Consider the following 16,108-nt stretch of genomic DNA (forward strand, 5'->3'; position numbering starts at 1 on the left):
ACAAAAAAAAAAAAAAAAAAAAAAGATCTGACAAACTTAAAACAAACTTGATTTACATTAAAATTATGACAAAGCTACAAAGAAGTAAGGTAGCATTTGTCCTTTTAACTAACAAAAATTGACTACAAAAACTACCGAATACTTAAAAGATAAAGAGGATTAATACTTTAAAAAAAGAGGTTGGGGTTTACAATAATTAAGATTCTTAATTAGCCTACTTCAGTACAATGGATGGAATGGATTTATTTGGTGTAAACACCAAAGAAAACTTTCAAAAATCTGAAAAAGACTTATTTCCAGTGGGGTCCTTCTGGTGGTTATTGGGCAGTACAACGGCAGACAATCCCCTACTCTGCGTTCTTTAATATGCACACAGCACCAATGACTTAACGGTGTCATCCAAAAGATGATGCACTATCGTAGCTTGCATTTCAGCCCTCTAGTTGATATACAAGGAGAGCAGCAATGGAATTGCACCAGAGACCGAGAGATCTCCACGATTCAGCACACACAAAGCCAACTGAGCTAAGCTGCTCTCAGTATGGTTTTACATTTTTTTTTTTTTTTGGTCAGTGTCGGTCATTAAAACAGCATTTTATCTGATCACTCACCACATGTGCACACTTCTATTTTCAGACATCCTACACTAAAAACAAATTAGAATTTTAAGACCTGATACAAAGATTGATTTATTGTAACAACAACTCGGTTCATTTGTTTTATTGTATTAATCTTGTATTTCACAATTTCTTTGTGTTGTGTAGGCTAGGTTGTGGGCCCACCGATGCAAAAGAAATTATGAACCATAATTTCTTTGATAGCATAAACTGGCAAGATTTATATGACAGAAAGGTCAGTATGATCCAATTTACGTTTAATGAATGTGCAATTTTTTAAAATTTTTATACTGGAGTTGAAAAATCTTTTATCAACATCATACTGTTTGAAGCTATATGTGGTATATTTATTATTATTTATTTTATTTTTTCAGTGTGACACTTCATATAATCGGTGTTATATTTCCTTTTTTTCTGTATAGATTGAACCGCCATTCAAACCTCAAGTAACATCTGCAACCGATACACGTTATTTTGATGAGGAATTTACTGCCGAGCCTGTCGAACTCACCCCTCCAGATCAAGGTAACTTACTATAATTGAAAATAGCTATGCTTTAAAAAAATGATATCTTTTCATGAATCATATCCATGAATGAACTGCAACTTTAACAATGCCAGTCAAATTTTCTATTTCAATTTTGGTCCAACTTGAAATAATTTCCCTGTTAAAAATGTAGATTACTTGTTGTCAACAAAAACTAAGGCTGTTTCTAGATTAGCAAATTTTCTTTGACAATGAACTGTTGTATGCCCATATTTATTATGTTCCTATATATGGTGGTGATGTGATGTCATCATGACCATATTTAGACAAGTCACATGTTTTTGTCAAATATACTAACAAAACAAAATTTTGTTGTCTTCACAGCCGATTCTGAATCACATCTGAATGATGAAAAACCTCATTTTGCAAGTTTTTCTTACCAAGAAGAAAAGGGTATTAAAAAATGAACTCTTGTGGGTGATCAGAATCATCAGATATTTGTCAGGACCACCAGATAATTATCAAGACCATCATGTGATTTCCTGGATCCTCTGGTGATTGGCAGGATCATCGGGTGAATATGAAGATAATCTGCTGATTTTCTGCATCATCACAATTGACTGATGTCCTTAGCCAGTGATGTATAGCTCCTGTCCATTCTGCTGCGGTCACTTAATATGCCGACTTAACCCTAAGTGGAATAGAATGTTGGGTAGCGCATGGCATTACATCTCTCTAATGGTTGCCTGATTATTTCTCTTCTGTATAGATTAATAAAGGATCTTTAATTCTTTTCTTTTTTCCCAATTGGACTGAAGTTTCCCTTACTTTTAACTAAAGTTTTACAGTTCAAATTGTGTATTTTTTCATATACAGTCATATACAGTTCATCACATGATTATAGTGGAGAGGCAAAGGTTACATTGTGGCATGTGAAAAATCGGCAAAGAGTAAAGCATGCAACAGTCTTTTGACATGCTGCAAGAACATTATTACTCTTTTCACTATCAGTCATCAACTGATGTAGACACTGATGAAGATACTCCAGAAACTCTCATGGTTACATTAAAACTTACATTGGTACATTAAAGCTTAAGGGGATACATTGAAACTTACAGTACCTGATTACATTGAAACTTAGTTAACATTGAAACTTACATAGTTACATTGAAACTTGTGTAGTCAAATTGAAACTTACGTAGTTGCATTGAAATAAACGTAGTTACTTTGAAATTTATGTAGTTTAAAACTTGCGTAGATACAATCAAACCTACAAGGTTACATTGAGACTTACATAGTTACATTGAAATGTTAATTATTTAATAGAATCACATGCATTTATTTGTTTATTAATCTATTGATCAATTTAATGTGTTTATTGATTAATTGATTGATTGGCTGATCGATTTTATGAATATTTTATGGGATGATAAAAGATGGAAATATTCATATTTTAAAACTGTATTAATGATGATACGGTTGACGTTTAATTGAAGTACAGGACAAGATTTTGCATTGGTTGAATTGAATAGATATTTATGTGTTTGTACAGCATTTTACAAGTTTTCTTGTTCACATACGAAAATGTAAGATGTAAAGTAAATGGACTGCTACTATAAAATAGCTCTCTGGCTGCTATATCAATGCTATCCCAATGTTGTCACAGGTAAAGATTCTACTGAATGTCTCATTGTCTGACATATTTTAATTTAAGCCCGCATTCATCCATTTAATCTTATTGAAAAAAAACATCCATAGCTATCCATCATGCAATTAGCTTTGATAGTAATAATAATAATCGTGATTTTATTATTTTTATTTCTTATACATTTAGCTAGATGTGCCTTTACACTGTTAAAATTGTTCAACCTTTTCTCAATACCACTGAAACATTTTTAAGACACAAAGGGAGGTTTAAATTCTATTACCAAATGTAATGAATTAAATATGAAATATTATTCGTTGCAAAAATTGATAACTGAATTATGTGTTAACAACTTGTACATTTTTTTAAAATATGAAAGTAGCAATATACAATGTGTAAATGTAAAGTTAGAAAATAACCTGATGCTTGCTTGTCATTGTGCTGATTTGCATACAGGTGTGACTCAATCTATTAGCAATCTGGGAACAATGAATATTTAATGAGAGTGTGCAGTGAACTTCAGTATCCTGTATGTTGATTGGGCAAATGGTCTCTTAACTGACCACCTTGCATTTAATATAGGGACCTAAAATCTTTAATGTGATTATCATTCAACAACATAGATAAAAGCATCTTTCATTGTGTAGAACCATAACTTGTAAATTGAAGTATTTATCAAAGATAATACTCATTAGATTACAATTTGAATAAATCAGAGAATGATGTCAAAGGTTATTAAATGTTAGCTTTCATGAGTAATTGAAAACTTGATTGTTAGTGTTGTTGTCACACCAAAGCAATGTCTCATCTGACTTCCCAGAAGTCTGTAGACCGTTAGACTGTAGACAAAGTATATGTAATGTCAAATGACAACACCTAGCTAAACTGTATATTGTAAAAGCGATAAATGTTGTTTTGTATTTGGTGTTTTAGAGTACATTGTAGGAACTTGTTCTCCTGTTTGTAAATTGCTTTGGCCAAAGTATTGTTTATTTTTTAATGCATTTGCAAATTTTCTTTTAATAATCTGTACCTTTTCCAGTAAAACCGGAAATTTTTTTCCTAGATATTGGCAGAATTTTTTAGGCTTCTGATCAGTCTTTTGCACTGCCCCGTCACTTTGTTGTATGACTGTATTTATCCAGATTTAAGATTCAGTATTAGTAAATAAATGTTTTTTATCACATACTTTTTAGAGTAGGCTAGCAGAATAACTACCTAGAAAACATAAGACTACATTTTGATAAAGTCTAGAGATAGAGGAATACAGTACAAATGTTCATATCCCAAATTATTTGTCGTCTGAAATATCGGGATGCTTATTGGCTTTTAAAAAATATTGAAAAATGCATATGGTTAAATACATAATTACATACATCATAAGAAACTACGTCTTCTGGCGCTGAGGTATGGGCTCGTTTATAATCGGTAAATGACCAAACTTATCTGCAGACCTGTATGGTATCATATGTTGGTAGAAGTTTACATATTCTGAGATAATTGAGATGGTTGAGATACATGCTACTATGACATTTGTCATTCACTGTACCAATTTTGTAAACTTGAAGGAGGTAAAAGTTGTGAGGGGAGGGGTAGAGGGTGGCTTGCTAATCAAAAAAGGTTGCTATGAGGAAAGAGCGATATTAAAGCTTCAGTGATTCTAATAGCAGCCAGATATCTACCCTCTTTGTAATTTTCCCCAATCCATTCAAGATATTTTGGCCCCTTTTGCTGTCCATATTTTACCAGGTTGAAAATGGATTAGTAGTTAAAGCCTGTTTTTAATTTTTTTAAATTTTTTTTACAGAAACTGGCTTTCTTACATTTTCATGTTAGACAGAGTATACCTAGTTATTGTTAATAGATTGTATTTGCAATTGGCATACTTTTGATAAACCATTTTGCCATGGATTTTTTGGAATTTAAAAGAGTACTTAGTGTCCACTCAAAGTAAATGCGAGCCTAATAGGTTTAGATTTTTATGAGAATGACATGATAATGTTTGTGAGATTCTTGTAGTGATTTGTGAGATTTTCACCATAGAGCATTGTGGGAGTCTTGACATAGTGTAAGCAAAACAAACTTTTTCCTGTCGAATCAAAACTGTAATTTGTTCGGGGCGGGATTATCTGAGGAACAAATTTTGAAAGGGTGAGAGATCATCAGTGTTCGAGTATCTCCATTTTGTTGGTTTTATCTGTGCTCATGCTAATACTAAAAAATGTAATAAATTAACATATTTTAATTTATTAGTTTATGGCTTTTAATTTTTAAAGATATTTGGTAACAATATTTTGTCTACTATTACTGTAAGTTTGAAATATTTTTAATAATCTATCTTTTGTTGAACAAAGAAAGACAAAAGAATATGTATTTTACAATTTCATACTCGTTACTTGTTTTATTATTTTTTTCAATTTTAACTTTTCAATAGTCAGTTTTATGTCATTTGCAATACACCTCTGAATCATCGAAGTGCTACATCCTTAATTGTCCAGGCTGTCATTTTATGTTTTACAAAACCATATGACATGCCTTGATATGGTCATGATGACATCACTTCATGACCATATATAGGCACATCACGACTATATAAGGGCATACAACAGTTTTTAATGAGATGTGTTAAGCCCTTGTTAAAAACTTGTATGCCCATATTTAGTCATGATGTGCCTATATAAGATGTTATCATGACCATATTTAGGCATGTCACATGTTTTTGTCAAATAAAATTTGATAGTCTGTGGAGGGCTTATGTTTCATCATTCATTTGTCAATAACTGATCGTACACTTATATTTCTAGTTTGTAATCATTGGATACTTAACATAATCATTTCCCATCAAATTACATGGAACAATGGGGGCCCTTATCTTTACTCTGTTAGTAATATGTTGCGCTCAGTTGCCGTAAGCTCTTAAGTTACGGGGATTAGAATTTTTACGCATGTTGCTCTCAAGACAGTTGATTTGTTTTTGAGATTTTCAACGAGATTGAGATATTTTCTTGTTTTTTCAACTGAAGTCCTGTCTAGACAGTCATGCCTTAATATGGTCATGGTGACATCACATCATGACCATATATAGGCACGACATGACTATATATGGGCATACAACGTTGGATAATCTGGACAGAGTTTAAGTGTATGGTTCTATCTGTAAAAGCATGTGGTTGCATGATCTGGAAAATTAAACTTCGTATCCGTACCCAAAAAAATTGTACAGACATTTCTGAAGTAAACTTGAGCAGTTGACTAGCTGTTGGCTGGCTCAATATGTCAAAATATTCTCTCGTCAATTCTGTTTATTTTGTCCTGGGTTCAGTGTGAGTGTGTGCTGGGAGTTGTTGTGATAACAACTCTGGTGTGTGTAATAGTTGCCGAGTGGTACCAGTGTTTCACTCATAAAAACCACAATATTCCATAACAGAAAAACTATATACTGTACAGTATCAGAATTTTCTTTAATGACATTCTGTGGTGGTCTGAAAATATATTTAACAGGATCAAATATGTTACAATGAGACACTACACAATTCGACTTGCAACAATTTACTATTTTACTATTAAAATCCATAAATTGATTACCAAATAGTTCATTAGTATACAGAACATTATATTTATAGATCTGTTATAACTTGAGAGGAAAAGTATGTTGTTCAATTGAATACTAACAACTTTTATACTAAGAAACGCTATTAATATACATTTTTTTAAAGCATTGTAGGTATAAGCAGAGGGCTGTAAGAATGCCAGCAAATTTGATAATACTGTATAATAAAACCAGTAAGAGCACATGATAGTAGCTTTATTAATGGAGTATGGGATAGTAACGATTGTAATGCCTTGAAACAGACCTTTGTACTTGGGTTCAAATCCTAGTGGGGACACATTTTTATCAAAACATTTACTGTATTATATTAAATCTAAAAAAACTATATTGCAGTTAAAACATTACTGAATTTCGAGTAGATTTACATGATAGAATGATTACTATATTTACAAATGAATATGAAAAAAGTGAAATTACAGTACTGAAAACTAAAAATATTTAAACTAAGTATAGTCTGTTCCGGTAGCCTATGTTTTACAACGGAATGATATAAACTTGTAGTGCGACCTCTACAATTATCAGTCGGTCAGTTTCTGGGTTACGAGACGCCATATCACCGAGAAAAATATTTGTGCGACAACATTTTGCAACAACAATGGACCCACTTTACCTTGCTATGAGTCTTTATAGAAGGCGTAAATATGAAGACTGTGTTAAGATATGTTCACAGCTTCTTGAAAAGAATCCGTATGATCAGGTAAAGTAATATTCAATGCAAATTATTCAGCTAGTTTAGGCTTCCTATGCCTAGCGGGGGCCTAGACTAGCCAGTCCTGGTCAATCATCTGCCTGCCGGTGTGATGGTGGTGGTTCTTCGAGGCCTAGTAGCTTAGGTTCAATTGTATGACTAGGCTACTAGTGTCTAGCTAGCAAAGATAAACCGATGTAGGCTAGCCTAGTCCTAGCTATAAGCGACTTTGTTTATTCATCGATCGATATCAATTCTAAACATCCTACCCTATCTTTCTTCTGATAATTGATATGCATAATTATTGTGCACATTTATTATTATTTACGAAGGCATCTTGGTCACTGAAGACAAGAGCATTAACTGCACAGGTGTATGTAGATGAAGTGGATGTTGATGAAGAAGGAATTGCGGAGATGATCATGGATGACAACACCATTGCACAAGTTGCCCGTAAGTCCACAACGGTCTTGGTCCTTTTTAGTACTTAGGCCTAGTTTGAGCATGGCCTCTAGTTGATAGAGAGGTCCTGCACTAGCATAAAATTATCCATGGCAGTCCATGTTTGGCCCTTTTCAGATAATTATAAAAGGCAATCAAACTCTTTTGCCAGAATTGTACTCCAGGACCTTAGATTGGATTGGATACATTTGCTTTAATATACACAGACACAAGGAAAGGATAACCCTCAAAATTTAAAAAAAAAAATATTTCCAATGAAATCCTGGGAGGTGAATTGGGCAGTACACCAGAAACATAAAACCCTGTTCTTTTCCATCTACTTACAGTATTATTCATGTGTTTCATTAAAATGTTTTTCTTAAGAATGTGCTTAATCCAATTAATCATAGATGCATTCTTACTGTACTAAATCTTGTTAATGCACACTGATTCTGTAACACATAGGACCTGGGACATCATTGAAAAAGCCAGGAACAGGACAGGGCGGCCCTAGTGCTGGAATACGCCCAATGTCCCAGTCTGGTCGGCCATTAAGTGGCTTTGTGCGGCCTGGTACACAATCCGGACGGCCTGGAACAATGGAGCAAGCGATCCGAACACCGAGGACAGCACATACTGCCAGACCTGTTACCAGTGCTTCGGGGAGATTTGTAAGGCTTGGCACGGTCAGTAATCAATATAGTTATTCTTATTTAATCATTATTGTTTTAATTCAGATTCAGACTTATTTTGTCCTTGCGGAAACTCATTTTAAGCAACAATCGCATACAATAAAATACAAAAGTGCATAGTAATAACAAAAGAGAGCAAAAAATACTAAACACTATATTATCTCAAAAACTGTTAAAATTTAGGTCATCGTTATAACTAAGTTTTAGTTCATTTGATTATTATTGGTAATACAGCCTTAAGAAAATGATTTTGTTCATGGTATAAAAAGATAAAATGGTATGAAAATATCATGTACTAAAAAAAATTATGAATTTCAAATATAACAGAACAACTTAAGCAAAATTACCAAGTATAGTAAAAAATAAATTAAATAAGAGTGGTAATTTTTTTTTTTTAAATTAATTTTATTATGTGGTTTTGCCTTATGGATTATCTATATAATCTCTTTTTATTTTAAATTAATAGGCTTCAATGTTGTCTACACCAGATGGTCCATTTATCAACTTAGCAAGACTAAACTTCTCTAAGTATGCAGCCCGTCCAAACCTTGCAAAGGTGAGTAAGGGATGCTATAAGCTTTCCATTATTAACATTTTGTTTTCATACTTGAGTCGTGCGGATCGCCAGGAAATTCAGACAGCTTCCCACGCACCCCAAAGAAAATAAGAAAAAAAATGTCCCAGAAACTAGCCCATCTTCCACAAATTCATTATAATACATGGTTTCTATTATCAACTGTCTCCCAGAAGTCAACTGAGGATGGTATCACCAGTGTGCAGATGAGAGTAGCCATACTGGTTTAAATGGTAGCTCAGACACGGAGAGACCCTTAGAAGAGAAGGAAGTTACTGTATGAGCTAGAGAGCAGTTTAGCTCAGTCGGCTAATCTGGTGGTAGCCACCGTGTGCCTGTGCTGAACTGTGGAGATCACTTGGTCTCCGGTTCAATTCCTATCACTGCCTCTCCTTGCGTTTCAGCTGGAGGGCTGAAATACAAGTTATTGCGCGCCGTCTTCCAGGTGGCTCATGTGCATATTAAAAAACACTCTACTCTACTCTACCAATGTACTTCCCAATCACCACCAGAAACACCCCCACCGGAAATGTCTTCTTCTAGACTTTTGTGGGCTATCCTTGGTGTTTACACCGAATAAGTCCAATCCAATTTGAAATCCAAACCCAACACCTCGAAGGCTTTGCGACTTTGGTATAAAGGGCTATATAAATCTAACTACATTACAGTACAATTACATATAAAGTTAGCTGTTGAGAAAGTTGATTTTCTCCAGGTAGTGGGATCCCTAGTAATCACCTACATTTTTATAAAAATAATTAGCGAGAAATGTCTTTCTTTTTCAAGGCCTTGTTTGAGTACATTTTCCACCATGAGAATGATGTGAGGAATGCATTGGAGTTGGCAGCGCTTGCTACCGAAGCATGTCAGTTTAAGGATTGGTATTGGAAAGTACAACTTGGCAAGTGCTACTACAGGTATTTCACATTCCATTGATTTAAACAAAATGCTCTGTTGTCTATGCACCTTAAATAATAACAGATACCACTATAAAATAGCTGGCTGAGTTAGTCCTGTTCTTGTTGTGACCGACTTCCATTACCTATACTGTGTACAATTCAATTTATTTATTTATTTCACTTGCAATTTAATTAACTAGTGGCGTAACCAAAAAAGCAGAACTTCTGTTTATAAATATATAATAAAACTAAAATAAAATAAATTTAAAAACGTCAGTTTAAGTTTGATTAAATATGAGTATGATCAGGATGGTACTGATATTGATTATATGATAATGATAATAATAACAAGTAATAAAATATTAAGTCATAAACTGTTGAGATAATAAGAATATATAAACTTTCTTTTAGCCAATCACCATTGTTGTTTTATGTAGACTTGGAATGTACCGTGAGGCTGAGCAGCAATTTAAGTCTGCCTTAAAGCAACAAGAGATGGTTGACACGTACCTGTACCTGTGCAAGGTGTACGTAAGGCTTGACCAACCCCTGACAGCCATTGAGATATGCAAACAGGGCTTAGAGAAATTCCCAGGTGAAACAACCATGCTCACTTGTATTGCCAGAATCTATGAGGTAATTCGGCATATTTTTATATTTGATTTCTTTTACATGGCTTGCTAATTAGAGGATGGAGTGTTGCACTATAATCTAAAGTCATGTTCACATTAGATTCATTTTAACCATGATGAAGGGTAACTCTACCATGGTCAAAGCACAGCTGTCCTTAAGTCTACAGCCCTGTCCAGACTATCAAATTTTATTTTTGACAAAACATGTAACATGCCTAAATATGGTGATGATTATATCACATCATGACCATATATAGGCACATCATCACTACGACCCTGGGACTGGAAAGCAAGCATCTTAACCATGAAGCTACAACCCCACTTGTGCCACTGAAGTGGGTATTTTTTTTTTCTTGGCTCACAATCATAATTCATCCTTCTATGCCAAATGGGCTGTCCATCTGTGATCATCTTTACTACGGCATGTAACCTCATTTACACAATGTTGGTAATTGTTTTGTATTGAACGCACCTCAGAGCTGTGATGAGGTGCCACTGTTACAAAAGTCCAGCTTCAATAAATTATTATCATTGCCACATCATTGAATAATGCATTTAAACATCAATTTATTATCTAACTTCCTTTACAGCACCATTTGCAGATAAAACCTGCCAGTTCCAATGCATGAGATAAAAAAAAGTATATAGCACCCTCTATGTAAAAAAACCATGAAATTGAGCGCCCTCTATGTAATTTTTTATTTGTAGTGATCGAACTGCTACTGATTACAGTCGTCAGTCGGTAAAGCTTCGTTGAAATAAATTATGACCTGTATTCACATTTTAATGAATAATTCACATCATTTTTATGAATTTTAGGGTATAATCAGCTTATACATTTTATCTTTTTTTTTAAATTTTTATGATGCGCGAGATAATACTCGTAGGCGTGAGAAGTAAGTAGTGAATGTTAATGCGTGATACTCTCGCATTATGCGTGAGAGTTAGCAGGTATATAATCCCTAAACACTAAATTACTGTACATCAACACATTCGCAGTTGTATTTTCAGTGACTTTCTGATGTAAACTATTGAATCCTTTACTTAACCACAATGTTCACTTATTCATTTTTTTATTTATTTGTTCAATTCCCATGTTTTATAGGGATTAATGGACATGATAAATGCAGTGAAGTATTATAAAGATGTGCTCAAGTATGACAACACACATGTTGAGGCCATCGCTTGCATTGCTAATCATCATTTCTACTCGGATCAACCTGAGATTGCTCTTAGATTTTACAGGTATTCAAAACATATATAGTATTCAACATGTATAGTCAGTATTTGAAAGTCTACAGTCAGAGAATGAAAGTCTACAGTCAGTATTTGAAAGTCTACAGTCAGGGAATGAAAGTCTACAGTAATTACACAGGGAGGTAATCCTTTTTCAGTTGTGTGTACTATTATGCACACAGGACCAATGTCTTAACATTCCATCCAAAGGACAAGGTAATTAGAATATTAAATTAAAATATCTTTCACAAGGATACAAGCAGGTACATCATTTGCAGGTGTCATACTCAATCCATCTCTCTGACAGCTGCACTAGCTCTCCCTTTGTCAGTTAATGAGCTTTCGATTTGCATGGTTACGCGACGATCATACGGAATCACGTATGCGTGACCGTCCTACCACATGTCCTACGTTCTCTGCATACGTAGGTTTGGCCAAATGGCATCCTGGAATCCACGCGACCAGGAAAACTTAACATTCTCGCATGCGCAGATGACTTTTAGTGGCATCATTACGTTCTACGTCCTACCGTCATCGTGCAATCAAAAACTGCCAATTGTCAATATGAGAACTTAATAGATTTGTATGAACCAGGTTCATGCTGCCTTCTTTTCTGATCTAGGCGATTGTTACAAATGGGTGTTTACAATTCGGAATTGTTCAACAATATTGGACTGTGTTGCTTTTATGCGCAGCAGTACGATATGACGTTAAGCTGCTTTGAACGTGCAATATCACTGGCTCCTGACGATAATTCAGTAGCTGATGTGTGGTATAATATTGGGCATGTAGCTTTGGTAAGTAAAACTCATGTTTATTCATATAAAAAAAAATGCACGGTGGAACAAAATTTCAACGATGAGCGATGAAATGGGCAAAATAACTAATGTCACATGGTACGAAATCAACCAATCAAATGACTGGGATCTATTTATGTGTGTTATAAATTGCAATATTATATGTTTGTTTTATAATAGCAAGTTGTTTTCGTTCAATAGATCAACATTTTTTTAAATAATAAATTTGAAAAAAAAGCTTGAGGTCCCTGGATAAAGCTTCTTCAGTGCAAAGTTAGTCTTTCAATTGATTAAAAAATTTGTTGTTTCTTTCTTTAAGAATATTTCTGAAGTTTGGGTTCTTTTTGTTGCAGGGTATAGGGGACACTAATCTAGGCTACCAGTGTTATCGATTAGCAGTTTCATCAAATAATGACCACGCTGAGGCCTACAACAACCTAGGTGTTTTGGAGCTACGTAAAGGGCGAATGGAACAGGTATGCAAGAGGCACTGAGCCTAAGTAAGACTAGGCTTGATGTTCTGTTTACTGCTGTGCTTTTTGCTGATGAATATGTTCAGTGGTATTTGTGTGTGGGTAACTCATGTGCATGGAGGTGTGCTGTACCATCCCCTTCCTTTCACCTAGCCCAACTTAGACCCCATCCTAAACACCCTTTCAGGAGTCCCATATTACCCTCCCAAGCTCTTGATAATGTGATCTTTACCTCTGATCAACCCTCCCAAGATGTTGATTTTCTCACCAATCCTTGTTACACCTGATGTACTAACAGCCTTGTGGGAGTCTCCCGAAAATCTGGGTGCCTCCGCGCTCTCACAAGCAAGCACGAATCTCACGGAAAATAACCCATCTCCCGGCAAATACTTAACATTTGCATGTTTTTACTACTTTATTATCAATTGTCCCACGGAAGTCAGCGCCGATTGGTATCACCATGCGCAGAAAAATAAACTTAAATATGTTATGGAGGCTCATTTAATCAGATCTCATAAAAAGGGATTTCTTCAATCTTGGGACCCATGACATCTGCTTGACCTTTCTTCAGTCTTTGATTTTCTTTTTTCTTTTTTTTGTACATGCGTTTTAGCTAGTACACGCATTGCAAACCTCTGCCTCTCCTGCACGACAAATTCTCCAATAATTTGACTTTGACAAATTGGGACCCCTGTCGGCCCCTGATAATCCCACGAAGCCCGGATTATCCCACATCAAAATCCAGCGTTACCCCTCCTCCAAGCCATGCACCTTCCACTCAGGACATCGCCTGACACCTATTCATTAAGATAATTCATTAGATTTAAACTTATATTTTTTATCATTGCAGGCACGTGCATTTTTCCAGTCGGCTCAGTCCTTATCTCCACACATGTTTGAGCCACATTTCAACTTTGCATCTCTTTCTGATCAGGTATTAAATAAGTTAAAAGACAAATATGACTATATTATCTATCAGATTTCATTGCAGCTTAGATCTGTACACAATGTATCACTATATTGTTGTGTTTTAGGGATTTTCTTTTTGATTTAATGCGTTTGTATTCATTTTATCAATTTTTTGGTAGCTTGTATTTCTGAGAAATGTTTAATAAATATCAAGAAATCCTACTTAATTTTCATGGACACAATACATGGATATTATTTCCAGTGGTGAATTCAAGGGTTTGTTGGGTCCCAGGCCGGCTTGCCCCCCCTCCCTCTCAAATTAAAAAAAATAAATAAATAAATAAAATTATAATCAAATTTAAGTCAGAGAGTGCCATTTCTGGCCATTTGGAGGTGCCATAAATCATAAATTTTCTTTCCTCAGCCATGGTGGACCTCGATGGCCTCCTCTATTTCGAATTCCTGGATCTGCCACTGATTTTGTTGTAGAGAATAGATTTATTATACATATCAAAGTATGAGTACTTAGGGTTCTTAAATAATGTCTTTATAAACCATTAAGCGTTGAATTTCTTTCTTTTTTTGTAGGTTGGTGATTTGCAAAGTAGTTATACATCAGCTCAACGTGCTGTTACTGCTTACAGCGACCACTGCGACTCAAAAGATCTTTTGAAACAACTTAAAAAACACTTTGCTTTACTTTAAATTCTTATTTATTTATTCTCAGATGTCTATTCAATAATTTATGTTGTGTAATATTATGGTATAGTAGGCTTACACATAAAATGCTTTCACACAAACACACTAAATGATTAAATAACATTACTGTACAGTATGATATTTTAATGAGCAGTTATATAGCACCCACTATCATATATCAAATTTACTGTAGCTATTGTTACACCAGTTTGAAAACAAATTTCTTAAATTCTGATTGGATGTTTTTGTCTTAAATCCAATCCATACGTACGATAACATCCAATCAGAATTAAGAATTGGGCTAAGACTAGTGTAACAATAGAGAAATGCCCTATTAAATACATTTATAGGCTCCTTGCAGATTTCTCTTTAGGTGAGATTTTTTTAATACCTTATTTTTCGAAATTATTTTTTTAAAGATCATCAGAGAAGGGTGGAAAAAAAAATTTGTTTTCTTATTTAACAAATAGTTTTGCCAAAAACATCCAGATGGAGGAGAAAATAAAAATAAAAATTTGTTGGTGAATGTAAACATTGTAGTAATAGAATTTTTAAATGCTTTAAATTTATAAGTATTGTATACATATCTTATTTTTGGAGATTTCTATTTACAATGTATTAGTATAGTGCTCATAACTATTTTTTAAAATCTCAAGGCACTTGAGAAAATAAACAGCAGAGAATATAGAAACCTGAACAAATTTCCTTGAAACTAACCATAAAAAGCAGAGGAGCCAACACCATTGTTGCATTTACTAGCACTTTGATGCCTCAGTGCATCAGAGCTTACTCTCAATTATCCTACAAAAATGCATGGGGCATCCAAAAATATACTTTTTATGAGCAATAAAAAATATTGACTACCAATTTACAGTAGCTACTTGCAGATGAGGGGCTTGATTAATGCATGAATCTACTTAACATATATCTATAAATAGCTCCTTGAATTAACGTGATTACCTTAGGGACAGTCTCTTTAATCTTGATGGTATTGGGGATATTGTTAAAATATTCCATTATATTAGAGCAAGAATTTTTTTATTGAAGGTTATTCAGAAAGAGTACCTTATTCCTCTTGTATACAGTTGAACTTTCCTACAGTAAGTTGATTCCAAAATGGCATTGAACAATTGTTCAACTATAGATAAAATTTGACTTGCAGATTGTTTTTTGGGGTGGGGCTTATACCTGGGGAATCCACTTTTTAATCAAAAGGAAAGCATGCCTATACAAAGCCAAAATTTGATTTATTTCGAAAGTATTTGTTAAAGTTGGCTAATCATACCATGTGCTTTTGCCGGAGGAAATGCTGGTACGAGAAATTGAGCATAATGTTGAGGGTGGGATTATACCCGAGGCAGGCTTGTACCCGAGGAACTACGGTATATAATTGAAGCAATTGTTCATATCCAGTTTAAAATGGTTTTATGCATCTTAATTGTGATGGAGTGAGGATATTGTAAAATATATTTAGCAGCATATTATTATAGAGCAAGACTACTTTTTAGTATTTAGTTCAGTCCATGTTCATATTACAATTTAAATGTATTTTTGAATATATAGTGTCTAGCTGATACAATAATCAAAACTAAAGATATCAATTTCCATAACCTTTGACAATTTACAAATATATATATATTAATAATTAATTAATTAATTATAATTTGCACTATAGAAAAACTTATTGTTTTATATATATATATATATATA

At 34.1% G+C, this 16,108-nt stretch overlaps 2 protein-coding genes across 2 annotated transcripts in view; both read left to right on the top strand.

Annotated features, from left to right (window-relative positions):
• The window catches only part of LOC117115975 (RAC-gamma serine/threonine-protein kinase-like), a 41,695-nt gene extending 35,663 nt beyond the window's left edge, over nt 1-6,032 (top strand). Inside the window, exons 12-14 of the mRNA XM_033259890.1 lie at nt 765-852; nt 1,040-1,142; nt 1,488-6,032. Of these exons, the coding sequence (XP_033115781.1) occupies nt 765-852; nt 1,040-1,142; nt 1,488-1,570 (274 nt within the window). The 3' untranslated portion in view covers nt 1,571-6,032. The remainder of the gene's footprint in view (nt 1-764; nt 853-1,039; nt 1,143-1,487) is intronic.
• An 857-nt stretch (nt 6,033-6,889) lies between these two features.
• LOC117116091 (tetratricopeptide repeat protein 8-like) lies at nt 6,890-15,887 on the top strand. The gene is made up of 11 exons (XM_033260039.1): nt 6,890-7,055; nt 7,379-7,499; nt 7,953-8,173; nt 8,646-8,735; nt 9,540-9,670; nt 10,090-10,288; nt 11,390-11,529; nt 12,143-12,317; nt 12,671-12,793; nt 13,641-13,724; nt 14,288-15,887. The coding sequence occupies exons 1-11, from the start codon at nt 6,954-6,956 to the stop codon at nt 14,402-14,404; spliced, it is 1,503 nt and encodes a 500-aa protein (XP_033115930.1). The 5' UTR covers nt 6,890-6,953; the 3' UTR covers nt 14,405-15,887.
• Nucleotides 15,888-16,108: the final 221 nt, after the last annotated feature.

The sequence above is a fragment of the Anneissia japonica genome, unplaced genomic scaffold (assembly GCF_011630105.1).
Source record: "Anneissia japonica isolate Jap-2015-1 unplaced genomic scaffold, ASM1163010v1 scaffold287743_len2803612_cov181, whole genome shotgun sequence".
NCBI classification, from domain to species: Eukaryota; Metazoa; Echinodermata; class Crinoidea; order Comatulida; family Comatulidae; genus Anneissia; species Anneissia japonica.